The following is a 20,293-nucleotide window of genomic DNA, read 5'->3' on the forward strand; positions in this document are numbered from 1 at the left end:
CAATTTGTCTAGAAGGCATCAAATGAGTAATTTTCGGAATTACGAAAAAATCTAGTTTACGACTGTATGTGTTTCTTTTATTTAAAATAACCGCACTTATTTTTGACTTCACCGTTGTTGAAATCCCAGATAAACATCCTACTGATAGGTTTACATTTTCTCTTTGCAAATGAAGCTTCTCAGCTAATTCCGATGAACAAAGATGAATCATACTTCCACTGTGAAGCAAAGTTCTGGCTGGAAATATTTCTCCTCCATTTCCCTTAATATAAACAATCGCTGTCGATAGTAGGACTCTATTAACTGCATTACAATTTTTATTTACATTAGCTGTCATAAAACACTCGTTATCCTTATTTATAAATGGCTTTGCATGAGCGTTCAGTTTCGCTACTTCCGTAGACGAACTGGCGTCTGACTTTTGATCCGACAGAGAGGCGATTTCGCAACTCTCTCTATTTTGGGAAATCGAAACTTTTTCTCGCTCATAACACAGTAACGAATTGTGCTTTTTTCTGCATAGCCTACAAGAGTAATTTGAAGGGCAATTTCTCACTCCATGATTTCCAAAACAGCAGAAACATAAGTTGTGCTTTCTAACATACTCGACTCTATCCTTTAAGCTGAATTTTTGAAATTTAGGGCATTTAAATAATTTATGTTCCACATTACACAGTTTACAAATTAAAGCACGTTTTTCAGTCACACATGAAACCATTGAAGAAACCTTTGATTGACTTACTGAAGCTTTTGATTTAGACATTACTGGAATTCTAGAAGCGTTTAATGTCCTCGCGTGATCCTTTAGCAATTCTAATAACTCTGTAATGTTCGGTATTTTTTCTTTCTTTAAATTCCTTTCCCACCATAACTTAGTATTCTGATCAAGTTTCTGGCTAAGAATAAAGGCAAATATAGCGGATGAAACCCCATCTAACTTTTGTTCTAAACATTCTAACGATCTTACAACTTCACTTGTAACATCAATTAAATTTAGAATCGCAGAAGCTGACTCGTTTTGAATAACGGGAATACTCATAAATCTTTTAAGATGAGCATACACTTGTTCTCTAGGATTCGAGTATCTTTCTTCAAGGAGAGACCACGCTAACTTATAATTATTATCTGTTATAGCTATCGTTTGGATAATTCTAAAAGCATCTCCTTTAAGCGCTGATTTAAAATATTGCAATTTTACAGCATCTGATAAATTTGGGTTTTGATCAATACTCGCTTTAAAAATATCTTTAAAGGAAAGCCAAGAATGCATTTCTCCTGAAAATGTCGGTAACAAAATCTTAGGTAAACGCACAACAGTATTTTCAGAAATTACTGCATTTTCTACTTTATTTTCTCTAACAACGTTCGACAATCTATTATTTATTTTAAATTCTATATCAATAATACTACTATTGATTTCATCTTGCTCACTGAAGATTTTTTCGATATTTTCTTCACTACTTAAACTGATAATAGAATCAAAAATAATATCAAATTCATTTTGCAGATTGTTAAATTTAGTTTTTAACAATTCTAAATCACTAACACTTAGATCTGGCTCACAAAGTTTCTTTTGCAACTTCGATAAGATAGTTTTTTTAGTTCTCTTTTTAGTGAGGACATCTTTCAGTTTCGTAGCCATTTTCGCTTCACTTATCAATAACAAATTATCACACAAACTTAATTCAGAATTTACTAAATGCAACAGTTAATAATGAATAGAGTGTCAAGGGTTTTTTACTTACCCCTTTCTTTCAGCAACTGGCTATAATCCACAAACACAAATTCCATAGAAACAAATGGCAACTCACTTGTTTTACACTAGATTATTTACTTAGCTGATATCCCTGCGGCTCTACTGGACCACTCAAATGGTCCGGCGATTTCTAAATGGACTGTAACTCTCAATTAAACTAATTTACAAACTACTTTGTAACATATTTTCATCTTTATTATAATAATTTTTGAGAGACGCTCAGGCTCCCACAATCACTCTACGTTTCGCCATTGAAGCCAACTCTAAAGTAATTAACATTCTTTTTGTAAACAGTAACGATGGCAGCGCCATCTGGCTTCAGAGGGACTTAAGATTACATACTTTGCATCTATAAACAGTCTGGCTATGGTACTCTTTACAACAAAGAGTACCATAGCCATCAACGGACTTTACGATAAAATGTCTGTCATCTCCATGCAATGGTTTTTTAATGCTGAATTTAATAGGTTTTCCTGTTGCTGATCTATTTCTGGCTAATTCTACACTCTCAATAGGAGTTTGCAAAAGGAATAATGCATTCTTGCGTCTGAAATCTAAAAGAGATATTTCCAGTAGTAAGAAGTGGTGATATTTAGTAAGTCTAGATACGGTCTCACCTCATATAATATATCAGTATTGTCAATTTGACTATTGTCAAATGCAAATTCTGCTTCGTATTCCTGTACTGCAAACGTGATATAAATTCTCGTACAACAGGAACAGAAATGTCCTTAACAAAAGACCAATACACTTTTTTTTGAGGTAAAGAATAATATACTGTAAGCAATAATATTTCAATAAATCTTCTCATATAAGCTTCAGATGCAATAAATTCTGTTTTTTTTTTTTTTTTTTTTTTTCTTAGCGTATATATTTGTCTGTTCAACGAGAAGAGAGTAAATGTCTAAACAAAAAAGAAAATCGAAAATCTGTGGACTAGTTTCACCTTGTGTTTTGTCTTTTATAATTTCTCTTCTATCTCTTTCTTCATGTTGTTCCTGAGACATAACTAATAGTTCTTTTTTTATCCACTTCAATATTTCAGCCTTCTGCTTTTTAAACTTTTTAGTATCACTATAACTGCTTTTAAAAGGCTGAAACTTACTTCTTACGTAAATTTCAACTTCCCCAGCAGTATCATTTGGTAAAATATCATTATCATTACATAAAACATTGCCATTCCTTTCTTCTTCGTCACTAGCCTCTGTAATTTCTGGGGGAATAACAACAATACCAGTTTCTTTCTGGTCATTATTAACATTATCATCATCTGTTTCTTCATCAAAAAATCTTTGAAGGGCTTCTTCTAATGTAGGGTACCTCGTTCTAGGCATTTTTAAACAACCAGAACATGAACCAGAACATCGAAAGGAATGAGTGAAAAAGGAGATTGACTACTCGTTTCCTGACGTTGCGTCAGCGCAACACCTGTTTTCAATTCCTTCCCAACACAAATATAAACATCTGACTCATGTAATGTTCTGATAAACGATGACCTTGACTAAAAATAGATCACTCATAAAGACGGCGATTCTTTCGTTAAATATTTTTAGCAAAAATACCCGGTCGAAAATTTTGCTTAAATTTTGCTTAAAGTATGACATTAATTATTATAAACAAAATGATTGTTGAAGGCAAATATTTTTTTTTTTACAGAAATAATCTTAATAATATTCCTTACACAAAATCATCTGCTGGTATAAAATATCTTAGGTAGTTATATTTATATACGCATTTATTTTGACCGTTGCGTCAACGCAACACCAGCGGCTAATGGGTTTAGTATCCAAGTCAAACTGCCGTTTAAAACTGTTTTTAATCCAATGCATTAAGGAACGTGTTTAAGGTATATTTTGGGATTCAATTCGGTGAAAATTCAATAAACCACTTTAAAATTTATTTGGTTGTACAGACCGAATATATATTGAGAATCTGATAAATATTTTTCGAAAAGCAAAACTTTTCTGAATCGAATTCGAAAAATATGCAATGAGAATTAAAAATATTTTTCTTAATCGCCGAAAATAATGCTTAAGACATGATGTGAGCTTAAAGAAACGTTCATGTCCCTGAAAAAGGAATCTGTTGCATGTAAAAAATAAAATTTACCTCTAAATTAAACAAAAAGCTGAAAAAATTTTAAAATTTATAAATATTAGCAGAAATTTAAATATATTTCAAATTACATCCATCCATATATATATATATATATATATATATATATGTAATGAAACTGTGGTTTGAGGGTGGCAGAGTGGAAATGATGACGCAATTTAGCACAACATATCTTGAAAAATCGCAATCTTTATTTTTTCCATGCATATCAAATAATCCTTTTTCAGATAAGATATTTCTTAATAATATTTGAATACAGTAAGTTGCATTTGGAAGTAGAACGTCATCTTAAGTAAGTAAGCGGCAGAAGCATAGATGAAAAGCGTCTTACCAGCAGGAGAGCTAGCGCGGAAAAAGGGGAAGGTTATAGTACTTTTATAGGAAGAAGGCTGAGAGTGGGAAAGTTTCAGTTCACAGTTTTGGTTTAGAATTAATTTGATTGGAGAAGAGGTATCTGCATTAAAACGTTACATAAGATAGAAAAGTCTGGAACATGTGAGAAGAGATGAATTTAGGGGCAGATTACCAAATTTAGAATGTTAATTTTGAGGTCGTCAATTATTTTTTTTTGAAACAGCTATCATATTTTATTATATCTTACATATCCCCCCCTTCAAAAGAAAAGTTGGATGAGCAGGGTGGAAGAATAAGCATTAGAGCAGCAAAATGTGAAAGATACAATTTTGAAAATACAAACATGTTAACTTTTAAACAAAAAATTATTGTGATAAAATTTTGACCGATATTTCGAATCAGAAAAATTTGACCGATATTCCTGTAGGATACTTTTCTTTTGAAAGGGGGGATATGTAAGATATAATAAAATATGATTGCTGTTTCAAAAAAATAATTTCGACGCTACAGGCGTGGAACTTCAGTGCAGTTTATTTCAACTAATCTCACATCGTTTAACGAGTGGATAAAATAAAAAAGGTAACTTTTCGTCTGAATTCCCAATCAAGCCACTACGGTCTTCTCGGTCATCTACGCAGTATCAAAAGTTGTTGGGAGTTCCACTGTTTTCATCTACGCTTTTAAAATCATTACATATTTATAAAAAGTCGACAGTGTCAAATCATCGTTTTGTGATAAATCCAAGATAATGTGAAAGAAGTGAATAATCAAATTTGTTTTTTCAGTGTTTAAAAAATAACAGATCATTCTTCTGCTGTGGTGTTTTGCAAGTGCTTCAAAAAAAAAATAATCTCGTGTAGTGTTTACAAATTGAAAGTAATTTTTAATTGAATTTGCTTCGCCGATCTCTACAATATTTAGAAAAAAAAGTTCTTTAAATAATCAGTGAATTACCGTTTAGGAATTCAGCATTACAGTGGGTTCAAGGTCAATCTGAGTTAGTGTTTGCAAGTATGTGCGATAGAAAATTATTTGCACTTCCGCTTTTTCAACAGCTCAAAAATTGTTACATTCGTGTGAATCTAACTCAGGAACTAAATCATTTAATATGCTGCGAATTCTATAGTTTTCATTTCAATTTTGGTTAAAATTTCTGGAATTTGTTTTGAGAAAATCTGAAATTCTTGTTCATTAATTTTTCTAATTTTTCATAATTATGTGTGAGCAAATTAAGTAACGAATTTTAAGCTATTTAAATTATTCATAGGGAAGGATATTAAGATAAGTTTTTATGCTTTTGAAATTTTGTTGAGAATTTTGAATACGAATTTCATAATTATTCTAAAAATGAAGTAGGTGTAAAAAATAAGTGAAATTATTACAGATACGTAATATGAAATTATGGTAAATGCATGTTAAATTTATGGGTGATTGTATGTTAAGTATAGTGTATGTCGAGAGAGTACTGGATTCCTAAGCAGAGGCCTGTAATTACCTCTGTACAGTTGTTCCCTTCACCCTCTTCAGATAAGATAATGTTGGAGGCTCTCATTTTATGAGTGTGTGTAATTTTTTTATATTATTATTATTATTATATTTTTTATTATGGAATGTATTAGTGCAGTTCTCAAAGGCCAGTTACCTTATGCAAGGAACGGAGGCCTTTTCAAGTAACTGCCTAGGCACCCTGGGCCACCAGTGCAGAGAACACACTGGTTAGCTCAAGAGGACAGCCTATTGATGGATATGTTTGTTTAGAAGTGTTGCGAGGCTTCCAGTTTGGTAAAATCAGGAATTGTAAATGAAAGATAATAACGGTGAAACCATATTTTCTGAAGCTTACCCCTATTATTATATGGTATTAAAATATCATTTATCAATATGAAAATAAATATCATAAATATTTATGTGCATTTAATTATAAGTAATGATTATGTAAAAGTTTATTTTGTGATATTCCGTAATAACAAGAACCTTCCCTGAAGAATTATGATTATGTGAACTCTCGAACAAAAAGACTTTTGGACTGAAATGCTGAAAAATTCAATAGGACTCTAAAAATAAAATTAAAAAAATATTTAAATAAATTAATTTTATAAATAATACTTTACAGGATAAAAATGTTATGATTTATGTTTTTTTTTTTTTTTTTTTTTTTTTTTTTTTTAACATTTCCTAGTGTTTTAACTCTTTCTCTTTAAAAAGGCTTCTCTGTCGCTACGCCTTTTTCTTTTTGAAGGGGGGGGTAAGATAAAAATATATGAATCAGAATTATAATATAACTATAAACATTAATTCTTCCTCTCTATTCTAAAATCGTAATAACTTCTCTGTATTGCGTCATTTCTAGATCACTCTATGGCCCGCGCAGCTCTGATGACGTAATAATTGGGAAATGAAACTGCCTTTGTAAACCAAAACTTTTCTTTCGCCGTGCTTCCATCCTTCATAACTACGCACTTCAGCTTTTCCTGTCCACTGTGCTAAGATGTAATTTCGCTGGCTTGCTTTCTATCTCAACAAGATCAAAAATGTAAATCTTCTGTGGAAAGGCACGGCTAGAGTGCCAAGTGATTGTGGCCACAAATATCAGTTGCAAATAAAAATGGAATTAAAACTGCCTCGACTGATAAGTTCTTTAGATATTACCAAGTTAGCATTACTAGCAGACTACGCAATCAAAATATTCTTCAATGGGTCTAATCACGCATCTACAGTGTTCCGACTTTTCCTTGTGCTTTTATTATTATATATATATATATATATATATATATATATATATTCTTAAAAAAACCAGTCATAGATTATGTTACAATAGCAAGATGTTTTGATTAGCGCCATCTTCAGACTGAAAGGATAAGAGAAGTGTCAATTTGCAAACCAAAAATTATACTATATTAAATTTTGAATGAATCCCAAATTTAAAAATTATTGGAGAGTTTAAGCGGTCTAGTAAAAATGGAAATTTGACTAAAAAAATGTGATCTCAATTTCAGAATGCATTTACAAAAAACTATACCACAGTAACCCAGAAATTTGGTAGACTCATAAATTTTGAAGGAAATATCTCATAAATCTGTTCGCAGCGAAACGCAAGGTTTGACGATAAAATGTGCAGGCCCCGAGAAAATTCCGTACTTTTCAGTCTGTCTTCCTTTATAAATTTATTAATTCATGAAGAGCAATTAATAACAATAATGAAACTTTAAACCACTTCTGCTCATACGCAATAATAGAAAATTCTTTTAACTTTAAATTTGGTAAATAACTCCAATTTACATACTTTTAATATCATAACATTTGAGCAGTTAATGGGGACACATTTGGAATTATCTATTTCTGGTATAGTATCAGAATTCATTTCACACCACTATAGTATTATAGATTTTCTAACCCTTTTATCTTATACTTGATTTAAAGCTAAGGTATAAAACAAGCTATTTTGGGAAAAAGAAGCCAAAACTAAAAACATTTTGCAGACAAGTTAATTTAATCAAAAAACAATAATTATCTAACATTTTTAGAAACATCAGTTGTAGAAAATGGAAATCTTATTAGGGGATATTTCAAGAAATCCAAAAGCAAATTAAAGCGTTACTTCTATAAATATATAATCATAAGAAGAATATGTATTTATATCTGTATACTAGGTAATTCAGAACTATTGTTCAAAAATCTACATATGGGTCAGAAACAAGGTAACAAGTAGGAAACATATAGGATCATATGGTCGCATGCGCAGATTGCGCATGCGACCGTATGATCCTATATGTTTCCTACTTGTTAATTAATCTTAATCTTGTTAATTAATCTACTTATTAATTAATCTAGAAGCTCAAGAAAGAACTAGAGGTCGCGAGGAAAGTTGGCCAGGATGAAGGGACGAAAAGCGTATTTTGGGTGTATGAAATATGAGGAGAGACATCGCTACACGAACAGAGAAATGGCGGATATGCACCTCTTTTATGGGGCAGCCAATTGCAGTGGAACAGCCGCTAGGGAACTGTGTGTTTCCTATTTCCTAACAGACGCATCCCTGCTCATACCATGCTCGGACAGCTGTATAACTGATTGAGCGAAACTGAAACGTTTCGAAACACGAATGAATGATACTGGTGCTGACAGAATAATGAGGTGGCTAGCCTGGAAGTTATGCTGTCAGATGTCGAAAACGACCCAAGAATGAGTACTGGAAATATTGTTAGCATGTGGAATGTCTGCAGGCTCTGTTCGCTGGTGATTACGAACAGCGTGTGGAGTTGACGCGCTGCTTTGTACTGCAGGTCCACAGCGTTGTAGCCGACGTCCTCTCTACTGACGAAGCGATGTCTACACTGAAAGGCATCTGCACTGTGCACAAAGTGCAAGTGTACAGGAGAATCCATGAGTCATACGACCCAATGGTGCTCATTGTCATTGCAACATTAGTGTCTAAGCAGGTTTGCTTGGTGGTAGAATGAATGATCGGCCTTTGCTTTCTTCCATCGACCCTAGATGGAGAGATTTATTTCATCTTTTTGGTTCAGGTCCTCCCAAAATTGCTGAACGACGTACCGTAACGTTCGTCGATCGCTGCATCGTCGTTGCGTGATGTATATTACAGCTGAAGGCGAAAACTTTGAACACCTACATAATTTTTTTTATAAACTAAAATATTTTGTGAACTTGTTTTTGTACAATAAATTATCATTAATTTGTGACCTGTCTCGCCACTGTCATTCTCTGGTTTGTGGTCGTCTAGCACATCTGGACTGCATTCGTGACTACATGTTCTTATATAGTTCTTGCTTGTTATCGTGTTCTTGACTTATATGCAAATTTTTTAAAAACGCTCTAAATCACCATTTTTGTAAAGAGTAATCGCAGTATTAGCGAGGTTATTTTAGGCAAAGAAATTCTAACAGGGTTCGTAGTGGTCCTTATAAGTGCTTATAAGTCCTTATATTTGAAAATGAAATAAAGAGGTGCCCTTATAGGTGCTTACGTTTTCATTAAAGCCCTTATTTTTTGTTTTTAGTGCTTATTTTTTGCTTTTAGTGCTTTTTTTTAATGAACGCGCTATTTTTCCCCGTACCAAAGCCGAAACTAAATAAACAACTTTTCTTCCTAATATGGAATTTCAGATGGTGAATCATACTCCCGGAAAATAGTTTCCCCCCTTTCTCTGCATTAACATAACCTTTGGTGTGCACGAAGAGTACAGACAGGTGCCCGTCGTTCTATTGGTCAAAGAATTGCGAAAGCAATAGAAAATTCCGGTACATTCGGCATTCTTTTCCTCCCACCCAAATACTACACACATTTGAATTTCTATCAAGATCTTAATAATTTGCATTCTCGTTCCGCGTGGTCTGTTTATATTCGTGATTATTATGATCATTATGCTTATATTATGAGCATATGTATGAATGTTTATAATAATACATAGTTACAGTAACTTCTGAAGTATAGTAAACTTCCAAAAATGGTTGTGTTTAAACACATATTAGCTTTCTAAGGAATAATATTCGCAATGGCTTAAATAAAGGGAAAGTAATCGAATAGTCAAAATAATTTCATTTTTTAGCCAATACATTATACAGCGGTTTACCAACCCAAGCGAAGAATGATTCTATTACGGAAATTTAACGCCGTCTGTTGAAAATTAGAATGAAAAACACCCCAGTTATTTAGTTGTTTATTCTACCAATACCGGCAGCTGTTGATTCCAATTGCGTAATATCACGTAGGGAAGAATTACGGCGCACGTATTGCGCAATAACGTTTGCGATATTTTGCAGAGATAATTAATTTTGAAGTTTTGTGCGAGATTTGTTTATGAACACTTAAAAGAGATTTACTGTGCTTGCTAAGCAGAATATTTTTCAGTTCCATTGGTTTATTTTTATATGATGCACATATCAAAATGTCAAAAGCATTTATTTAGCGGAAAAATCTAAAGAGCGGCTACAGTCTACCCTCCCTTCCGCTCCTCTTTTTCAAGTTACGCTCGACTGTCCGAATATCCGCCAATTTCCAAGTATGCGGGTTAGTTAAGCTTTTACTGTTAAAGGATGACTGCATGAAGCAAATTTCTGTCTTCTGATTTCAGAAATGTTCCTCTTTTTTTACTTAAATTACTTTGCTTGCAATATGTGTTAAAAGAAAACTGATATACAATGAAAATTTAGAAAATATTCAGAATTTAGATTTAAATTATTTAAATATCAATATGAGTGGGAAAATAAATTGTATTTATTATTAGGTTCCAAGCGAATACAATAAATAGTCCTTATTATTATTTATTTTCTCTATTTTGAACTGAAATTTCATCATTAAATCTTGCAATATAGTTTAGTTCTGCATAGTTTATTTTCCTCTCATTGTAAACTAGTTCTGTAAATTGAACTGTTATTTAAAATAAAAAAAAATTATTATTTTCCATGGTTGAGGTAATGCTTATTCTCTCTTAATAAATACTGCATTTCTCATTATTTTAAATTACAAGTCTAATTTTTAAGGTTATGCAGTTGTGTATAATGTTAATTAGACAAGTGCTTATTTTTTTTTTCTTAAAATGTGCTTGAAAAGTGCTTATAGGTGCTTATTTTTTTTAACTAAAATGTAGCTATGAACCCTGTCTGATTACACACATTTTTTGCTACACTTAGTTTTAGAACAATAAACTGGAATTAAACATACTTAGATATTTTTTGTTAGATTAACTACATATATAAACTGTTATTATACATGTAATTGAATTTCATTAATTTCGAAATTATTTTTTTTAAATTTGACTTATCCAAAATAGAAATATTTCCGTCATTTAAAATATTTCTTATAATCGAAAGTATAGGACTACGAACCAATTGCTGCGAAAAATAAAGGTCTGGTAAGAGTGTGTATACATATATATGTATATATATATATATATATACATATATATATGTAAATATAGTATATACGTTTGGTACTGCAGATTGCAATAAAAAATAATAAGGATGTGCATAACTAGATATTATAACAGCCCCATATACAATATTTCAACGTTTCTATGGCTAATCTTTCTTGAGTTAGTTGAGATTCATACGTACAAATGGCACGAAAAAAATCTTTTTTTAAACCATTTTACAATCCGTTAACAAATATTTTAACCTTTAAGTCAAAGTGTCTTTTATTCTGTACGTACGTACAGACGTCACCCAAAAAAATCGTCCAAACGAATTCGAGAATGTTTAAAATGTATATTTTTTGAAAAATGATACCCAAAAGTTTAAGGAAGGCAGAAATACATTTTTTTGATTCCATTTAAAAGCAAATAAATGCCTACTGAAAATTAATTTGAAAATGTTAAGATTATTGAAACCATAAAATTTTTTAATCTCTAAATGGATATTAAATGCTACCACGAAAAACCAAAGTCTCGCTTCCCATTAGCAGACATTCCCAAAATTTAGCTTGACACCGTTAAGAAATATGAGAAAGTGTCAAAACAATCTCTCAGTTAAATTATACTGAGCTCATATGTGAAATAGTAACAACAGGCGAGTCGCGTAGACCACTCATTTTCCTTATTTTTAGATATTGTTAAAAGCTTTTCGCGCTCGAATGAAGGAAATAATATTTCAAACTAATAACAATATTCTTTCTTCAGAGATTAAAATCTGAAGATGGACATAGAGCATCGAAAGAAAATTTCATTACAGCGGTAATATTCATGTTCTATTTTTGTTTGCATTTTGACAATTTTATACATATATTGTAGAGACATTAGGTATTTTTTGAAAGCAGGCAAGATGAAAAATTAGCAACGCCTTCGCCGGGAATCGAACCACGGACCTCTGGAATACCGCTGCAGCGTGCAGAACCACTACACCACGAAGGGAGGCGGGAGAAATACCTTATAATATATATTTTACTGAAAGCTTGAAATACTAAGTTTAATTCTAATAGCTTTAGTTTGCTTTGTAAAAAAGCATTTAATAAAAATATAATTTAAAGGGTTGTTGCTTATTTCATACACGCTAGACTACGTCTCATTATCAACACGGGAAAACTTCTGCCCTGGAGTCTACCTGGTACACGGAGCCAGCTGGCTCGTGAACTCAAATCCTGGAGTAATTTCTTCTCTGGAATATATCTTTCATTCTTAGATGGTTTAGATAGTCCTATTTTATACCTATAAAATATGGATATTTTTTGTTATCTAAATCCCCTTCTTGCAGGTAAATTAACGATTGCCTCGCTGTGATTAATTTTTGCTGGATCATGAAACGACTAAGTGACTGATGGAATCAGGCATTCTCGGTTGATGTTTAATGAGCAAGGGTTCTTACTTTCAAAGTGAAATTAATAGACCTGGACAAATTCACATAAAATAGTTCCATGAATGGCGAAACATATAATTACCAACTACTCATGTCATGCATACTTCGATTCGATATTCGGTTTCAAACCTTATTTCCATATATAGTAACCCCTAGTGACACATAAAAATATTCTACCTGTTTTGAGAAATTCGTAATGTACTTTTCATTGAAAGTTTTTCAAAATAAGCAAATAACTTTATGAAAGCAATTACAACAGTCTGGATGGAGCGAGTTTGTAGCTATTTTATGCAGTATTTATAGAGCAAAATTTTCAGTTAAAAAATATGCGTGATGGTTTAAATCATATACGAAACGTTATAAAATCTGTCTCTTCTTTTCCACATAAACTAAACTAGATCCTACAAATGAACCTGGCGAATTCTTGCACAGGCGTGAAGTAAATACCATCGCACAACAAGGGTGAAAATTACCCTTTATTAATTCCAACTAAGAACAGAGAGGCACGATCTTCATGTTTGCAGTAACACCAACAACTTAGGGTGGAAATTAAATGTTATATCATAAACATATTCAAGTCTAGATAGAATAGTGCTGGATTAACCCGTTAAGGCTAGTTTAGGTCGGCTCAACAAACCTAACAGGCGTGACAATTATCCGAAATGGCCAAGGGGTGTATTAGCGTAACAGCAAGATGAACAACGAACGTGCGCTGGCTAGCAACAACCCCAAGATTCACTGAATAAACCCCAAGATTCACCCGTTTAAATGCTCATTTCACTTAACTTTAAATTGACATCCTGGTAAGGAAATACGAAGGGAATTGGAGGAGTTTAGGAAAGATAATAAAAATTTGAATAATATGTTAATTTTAACTAAAGGAAACCCTATAACATTTTATAAATTTAAATACAAAATTCGAAGGGGTTTTAATATTCTTACAGAGCCATCCTTATTAAGTCTTACATTATCAAACAATATGGAATCTACCAGTCACTAAAACTCGGTTTTGTAGTTGCTTCCTAAATCTGTTAGAAATTTATAATTTCAAGAGATAAAAAGCAAGAAAACATTATCCCAATTAGTAACTTAGTTTTACAATATTTCCACGAAGTTTGAGGCAAGGGCGCAAAATCTTTTGTTTCTAACCGATTATATCATAATGGCGATTCCTATAAGTATAAAATGAAATACGATAAATATATATGCATAAAACATGTTTATTATATACGGCTTAAGTGTCTGTTTGTCCTCGATAGTTTATTGGTTGCTTGCGTAAATGCTAATGGAGGGAAGTTGCCACGGCATTCAAATAGTCCATATACACTGATAACATACATGCAGCTATCATTGTTTTAATTAAATTATCATGGTATTTAAGGACATTTAAATATTTTTAATTTATACAATTGTTGCTTATTATGCTTTTAACTATATTTACATATGAATTACCTAGAACCTTGGCAACGTTGAGAAATTAAGGAGACGAAACCAACTAACGAGTTGTGCGTAGTACATCTCATCAGGTAGGTTTACCCAAACTCTTATGCTAAATATCCTTTCGCGTAAGGAGTTTAAAATTTTGCCCGATTTTATTCCGACATTGTATTTTAAACTGAATTTTCATCTGAACGCAAACTGAGCGTGTCGGGGGGACGTGAACATTTGTTTGCATTAGCAATCATCTGTTTTTAATCAATTTATAATATCTTGTACAGCGGTCATTTCGTATGATCGCCGGTTTTTCTAGCAAGGTATAACTGGACAGTGCAGAAAAGCTAACTCTTTACAATGATTTTGTGTTCATGATGTTATAATTACTTTCATAAAATTAGCTGCCTCATTTATAGAAATTGTATGTTTCGAAATGCATATGTAAATATTACAAAAAAATATTCTAATATCCTTTTCTTCAAAAATCCATTATAAAATGAAACCTAGGTTTGCTTTCATATGAGGATAATATTTGATAGGAGAAAATTAAAATTTAAAATGTTTTAAAAAACTAAAGGATAATTAAACATATTCATAAAAGAAAATCCCCTGATATTTTGAAAGCAAAATTAATTGCGTTATATTATATAACACAATCTGGTTTAGGTACAGGTTGTAATTAATGCTTAAAACATGAAATCATGCGTTCCTTTAATCTTCAGTATAAATGTCTGCTTTCGAAATCGTTAGTTTTCTGTGAATAAACATAATGACTCGCAAAAAAATTAACGGATATCCTATTTTTATTATTACCTTTGAATCTTATTATTATGTTAATAGTAGCCAAAAAGGGCGTTAGACCAGAAGGGCAATTAGTCTCAAAACAGCATTTTGCGTCGGTTCACTATAAATGTCACTTTTCAACTTGTAGCCACGAAATCTTATCGCCTTGCATTATGTTTAAGGAAATTAAATGATGAAGGGTCTACATAAATGTATGCATGTTTCTCGCATTGTGTAAAAACAATCGTACCTAGAGCCATCAAATTTTCAGTAACGAAGTTCTCCACCCCAATATGAGGACCTGGAAGACCGAATTTGGAACTGCTGTTTCATATTTTTTAAAACTTTAGCGAATTTTTAATTAACAAACTCAATAATTTCAAAGTGAGCAGCGGCAACACTGTACGCAAAAAAACAAAACTTTTTTTTATCTCCAGCGCGTGAGATTTTCTATCTGAAATTCCAAACATATGCTATTTTAAAATAATTTTAGCCTAAAGGGATATTAGCCCAGTTGCTCTCGAAAAGTGTAAATGAAGTGTACTGCATGTAAATGAAAAGTGTGTAATTGTGCGTAAATGAAACAAACGCACTTTTGGGGATAATATAAAATCTTGAAGATTTTTATTTTCTTTTTACTAAGGTTTAGTTTTATTTTACATATAAGACAACTCGCTGCTGGATTCTTTTGAGGTTTACTGTAAGTGAGGTTATTTTAGTTCGTTTAAAGAGTAAAAAACCTCGGAAGTTTAAATTATAATTATTATCTTCGCATTTCTCCTTGTATGAGTAATTTCATTAATGCATTTCAAATAGCGTTTAGTAAGGTATCAGGAAAGTAAAAATTTAATTTCCGAATCAAATATGCCACACAAAAGTGCATTTTATTTTAAATGATGTCTGAGATTCAAATTTCTGTAAATACCTTACAATATGCTTTATTTTAATGGAACTTTTAATTTTTCAATACTTTACTGTATATCCATTTATTTGAGTAACATAGTGTCAAATATTTTGGCATAAAGTTTACACCGCGTTTGAATACACCGCGTTTGAATATTTTGTGATTTTTCCGGTTAAATTGTGTGTGTGTGTATGTAAATATGGCAAAGCCTCGAGGGCTATCTGCCTAAGAGGAGGGATGCCTTCGTGGAGGACTTTCTAAGGGAAACTGGATCGTATACACGTTACACATGGGGAAAACCACGAAAACGCCCATGCAGCCAGCCCGTTCGCGGGATTCGAACCTCAGACCGAACTACCAGTGTTCAGCGACTCTACCGCTCGGCCGCTGGTGGGCTCCCGCATAAAGTTTACAAAAATTTTGATAGTTACGTGTTTTCCACTCGTCCCATTCTAAAAAATCTAATACGGACACTAAATCACTTCATTGTCCGGAATATTAAATTATCCGTATATTTTTATGCATTTCATTTAAACTTATTTCATCGAATTTCATTAGAGATAGATTTCTCAATCAATTACTTCAGTTCTCACTTAGCTGCAAGACAAAAATGAAAAGAAAAGAACCTCAATAAACTTTCGTTAAAAGCTGAAAGATGTAGAAAAGCATAAAACACCAAATACAGTTAAACCAATTTAAAAAAAACATAGAATTAAAAATATCATTTCTACGCAAAACCAAACAATTCGGCTAGCAGGCAAAAAGGCAGATTTTCAGCGCACAAAATTAAAAGTTTCCTTTTGGTTCCATTAGCAAAACGACACTGAAGGTGCAGAAACTGACTTAATTCACTATTCTGCTGAATTTCAAATTTAAACAAATATGGCTGCTCTGGTAAAAAAATTAGGTTTAGCTGTAACTAAACAACTTTTAAATTGTTGCTAATTCTAAAACTATTGCATGCATATTAACTAAAGGCATAGAAAATTTAACCGGAAGGTAAGAACAACATAATTCTATTATTTTTAAAATAGAAAATGCACAATGTACTAATATATAAGAATAAAAAAAAGAACTGAGCTCACCGAGCCGAGTTCTGAGGATACTCATTTTTGAGTTATGCGAGATGCATACATACGTACGTACGGATGTCATGAAAAATCTCTTTTGAATCCATTTTAAATCATATTTTTAATTCATTTTGGAGTAAAGAGTCCTTTGTTCTGTCCTTACGTATATGCGAAAACATCATTAAATTGCATTTGATAGCGGTCAAAATGGATATTTTCTTTGAAATATGATACCCGGAATTTTCCGTGATTAAAGTATTTTACTTTGTACAAGGAAGTAATAAGAAATAACTTAGGCTCCTCATTGGTTTGGAGTGTAGGAATTCTGTACAGCTATTTCTTTATCTGACTGCATTTTTCAATCCTGTTATTATATAGAGACTGAGACAATATCCGAAGTTAACTTATACAAAGGTAGAGCTGCTATAACATTAATAATTTTGTGTATTTTGGACTCCTATTTATAGTGAAATATAAATCAGATTCGAAAGATATCACTTTCTTTAAGCCTTTGCATTTTTTCTTACATTTTACGTTACATAAATGCATTTCTTCTTATTCACAGTAGTCGATAATCAAGAAGTTTTCAGCATCTTTTTATATTTTTACAAACCTAATACTGGCATCAAATTCCAAAATAATTCTCATCACCAAACCCAATTAATTGTCTCAAAAAGAGCTTAGTTTCTCATAATGTGGTTTTTAATAAATGTGAATATCTTAATTCCTATGGTTTTGCTGACGACAGTATTCCTTAAAACTATACGATCATTGGCGCTATCCTCCTCGATTTATTGGCTGGCTCGGGTTAGAATCCTGAACAAGGTTTGATTTATGTACATGCGTAGAATCTCTGCGACAGATAGGCGATGAAATTCGCGTGGTGAGCTGAAAGTTCTCTGGAATAATTTGCTGGTAGGGGAAATGAGATGAAAAACTCTCAGAACAGTTAGTTCTTTGCGAAATTCTCCCTCAAAATTGGGAAAGTGCTACCTAGTGCTTTTCTGATGTATCAGATATATGGAAACATCACAAGAAGAATTTGGCTGGAAATCGTAGAACGTTTTCTTTAGTTAGATGACTTACTGTTAATGATGATCACGTTGCCATTTTTGTCACTCTAGGGTTTGGTTCGTATGTGACACATTAGAAAATTATGAATTGCGTAGCCAAATTTGCTGAGCATCCCTTCCTTGTCTTTTGGCCACTTGACATATCTCTTAAATTTTTCTCGACGATATCATAATCATCATAATCATAAATAAGACTTATCTATACAGTTATAAAGTATTATATAAGGTTCTTCTGATAACTGAAAAGGTAACTTCGAACTTTGATTAGCTGTCTCCAATCTTGGGTTTATTTTGCAATATTAATTTGGAACTTAATTCTAAAGCTCATCTGTACCTCGATACGCAGATATTATTTTAGACGACAGCTAAAAATTTCATTCTAGCATAACTCAGTAAGTTAAGTATTTGGGAATCAGTAACCCATGAATTCGGATTTCCGAAAACAGTAAGAGAGTTGCTCTCCAATAATGAATAAGGCTTTTTTCAAAACAACCGAAGCGGCTGTAATTCTTACATGAGTCGCACGCCGTGCTGGTAATGTACGGATAATAATTGGGTGGTTGGTAGCTACAATATGGCTTGTACCTTTTTTTTTTTTTTTTTTTTTTCAAAATCTAGTTTCGAGTTGTCTCCAGAATCTGCGTTAGTCATAATTCCTGTATTTTAATATGTTTACATGATCTTTCCATGTAAAGATTGTGCAATTATCACCTCAGTTTAGTGAGTCTTTCCTGTGAGTGGCACTTGACCTACTAAACTGATGATTTATCCCTGATTACTCTCTATGAAAATCCTATAATTTTTAATTACAAGCAGCTAAGACATATCTACTTTGTTATCTTCGTTATTTACACTACCTAATTACCTGGTTGTTAAGACATCATAATTTAGCTGCAGTGGACGTATCCTCCGTACAATTATAAATCATTTTCATTTTCGGACAATACTTTATGCTCACTCTTTAAAAAATGCAAATATTTTGGGATAATAATAACATTTCTTTTATTCTGCTAATACATATGCTGTACATTATGTGTATTTATATCGTTATAAATATACATTCAGAATAATAGATGCGTAGAAGTCTGCAAACACTCAATAATGTTTTGAATGCTCAGTTTTATAAACAACTGTATATATTCTAGTTCCATATTTGTTAAAATTAAAGATTGTGTTCATAATTCATTAAACGTCAAGTTGCTTCATTCAATTTTTATAGAAAACAAAAAATGCAGTTTATTTTTATCTAAAAATAAGATTTTTATATAAATTGTAGAGTTCCCCACTTTGTAAATGCTAAGTTACAGTTGAACGTGAAGAATTTCAACTCATAAGCGAATAATCGCTTGAGTTCGTGTGACAAAAACAACAAGATGGAAGGGTAACTAACCCTTTATTATTCAGATAAGATTCACAGAACTCCGTCTTGGAGTATACAATAAAAGCCGACACTTGGACTTGAACTTAAGAGGCTAAGAAGTAAACTAAAACTAATCTAAACTAAAATAGTTATGGCCGAAGCTATCAGGATTCTAACCGAGTTGGCCCTTTAACGCTAATCGACTGCGAAGCTATCAAGGACCTAAGTACGGCCGAGGGTAATAATAGCTTATGAGAGAGAAGCCTAAAAAAGGCGAACGCGTGCAGACAGATTATGTAACAAGTATTATGTATAAAATAATAAATTAAATGCATCCACAATTAGTGCTATAAATTTTAAAATGCCATTTTTATGTCTGGAACATTTTAAAAATTTTTAAGCAACTGTATTATATAAAAAAAATTATTGCTCAATCAAACGAACAATCATGTTAGCAAACACGTGCATCATCAGCATTTTCAAAATACACCTGCGTTATTTTGTGTTTCATTAAATAAACTATAGGCTTGCTGCTCTTCACAGCAATAAATTATTCGTTTTTTCAGCAACAGATGGACAGCGACGTGATTTTAGTCAAGATATTTTATATTTTCTCGAAGACATTTCAAACTGCATTAAAATGAATCTGAAGTTACAGTTAGATTTTCTTTTTTTATTGTGTAATCAATTTTGCTTTGGAAACTCTGTTCACTACAGCCATTTGTTAGGAAATTCTTTATATTGCAGGCATGTACCGATGTCTAGCCACTAATGAGATTGGTTCCTTAAGCCATGCTGCGAAGATCAACGTAATTGGACCTCCCTTTGTCAGGATAATGAAGGATATTGCTGCTGTGGAAGGAGATGTGCTGGTGGTGAGGTGCCCAGTCGCCGGATATCCAGTTGAAGAAGTCTACTGGGAAAAAAGTATGTTTTTTACCAGCTATTTAAATAACTTTCCTCAGTTCTGAAATATTATCCATGTATTTATGTTGCATTAATTACACATTGCCCAGTAATTCATTTAACATATTTTAAATTTGTTTTAATGATATGCCTTTTATCGGGGCTGAAATTAACCAAAAATTTATTCATTCAATTTTTATAGAAAATAAAAATTATTTCTGTGACACGAAGG

General features: G+C 32.2%; 1 protein-coding gene across 2 annotated transcripts in view; it reads left to right on the forward strand.

Annotated features, from left to right (window-relative positions):
* LOC118193346 (cell adhesion molecule Dscam1-like) overlaps positions 1-20,293 on the forward strand; it is a 672,928-nt gene that overhangs the window by 482,697 nt on the left and 169,938 nt on the right. For both annotated transcript variants that reach the window (XR_015042955.1, XM_085823337.1), the window contains exon 9: positions 19,903-20,082. Coding sequence is in view for 1 of the 2 variants with exons in the window: in XM_085823337.1 (XP_085679463.1) it covers positions 19,903-20,082 (180 nt within the window). In the remaining variant the exon portion in view is untranslated. The remainder of the gene's footprint in view (positions 1-19,902; positions 20,083-20,293) is intronic.

The sequence above is a fragment of the Stegodyphus dumicola genome, chromosome 9 (genome assembly GCF_044657685.1).
Source record: "Stegodyphus dumicola isolate Sdum_Otavi_A_Nest chromosome 9, ASM4465768v1".
NCBI classification, from domain to species: Eukaryota; Metazoa; Arthropoda; class Arachnida; order Araneae; family Eresidae; genus Stegodyphus; species Stegodyphus dumicola.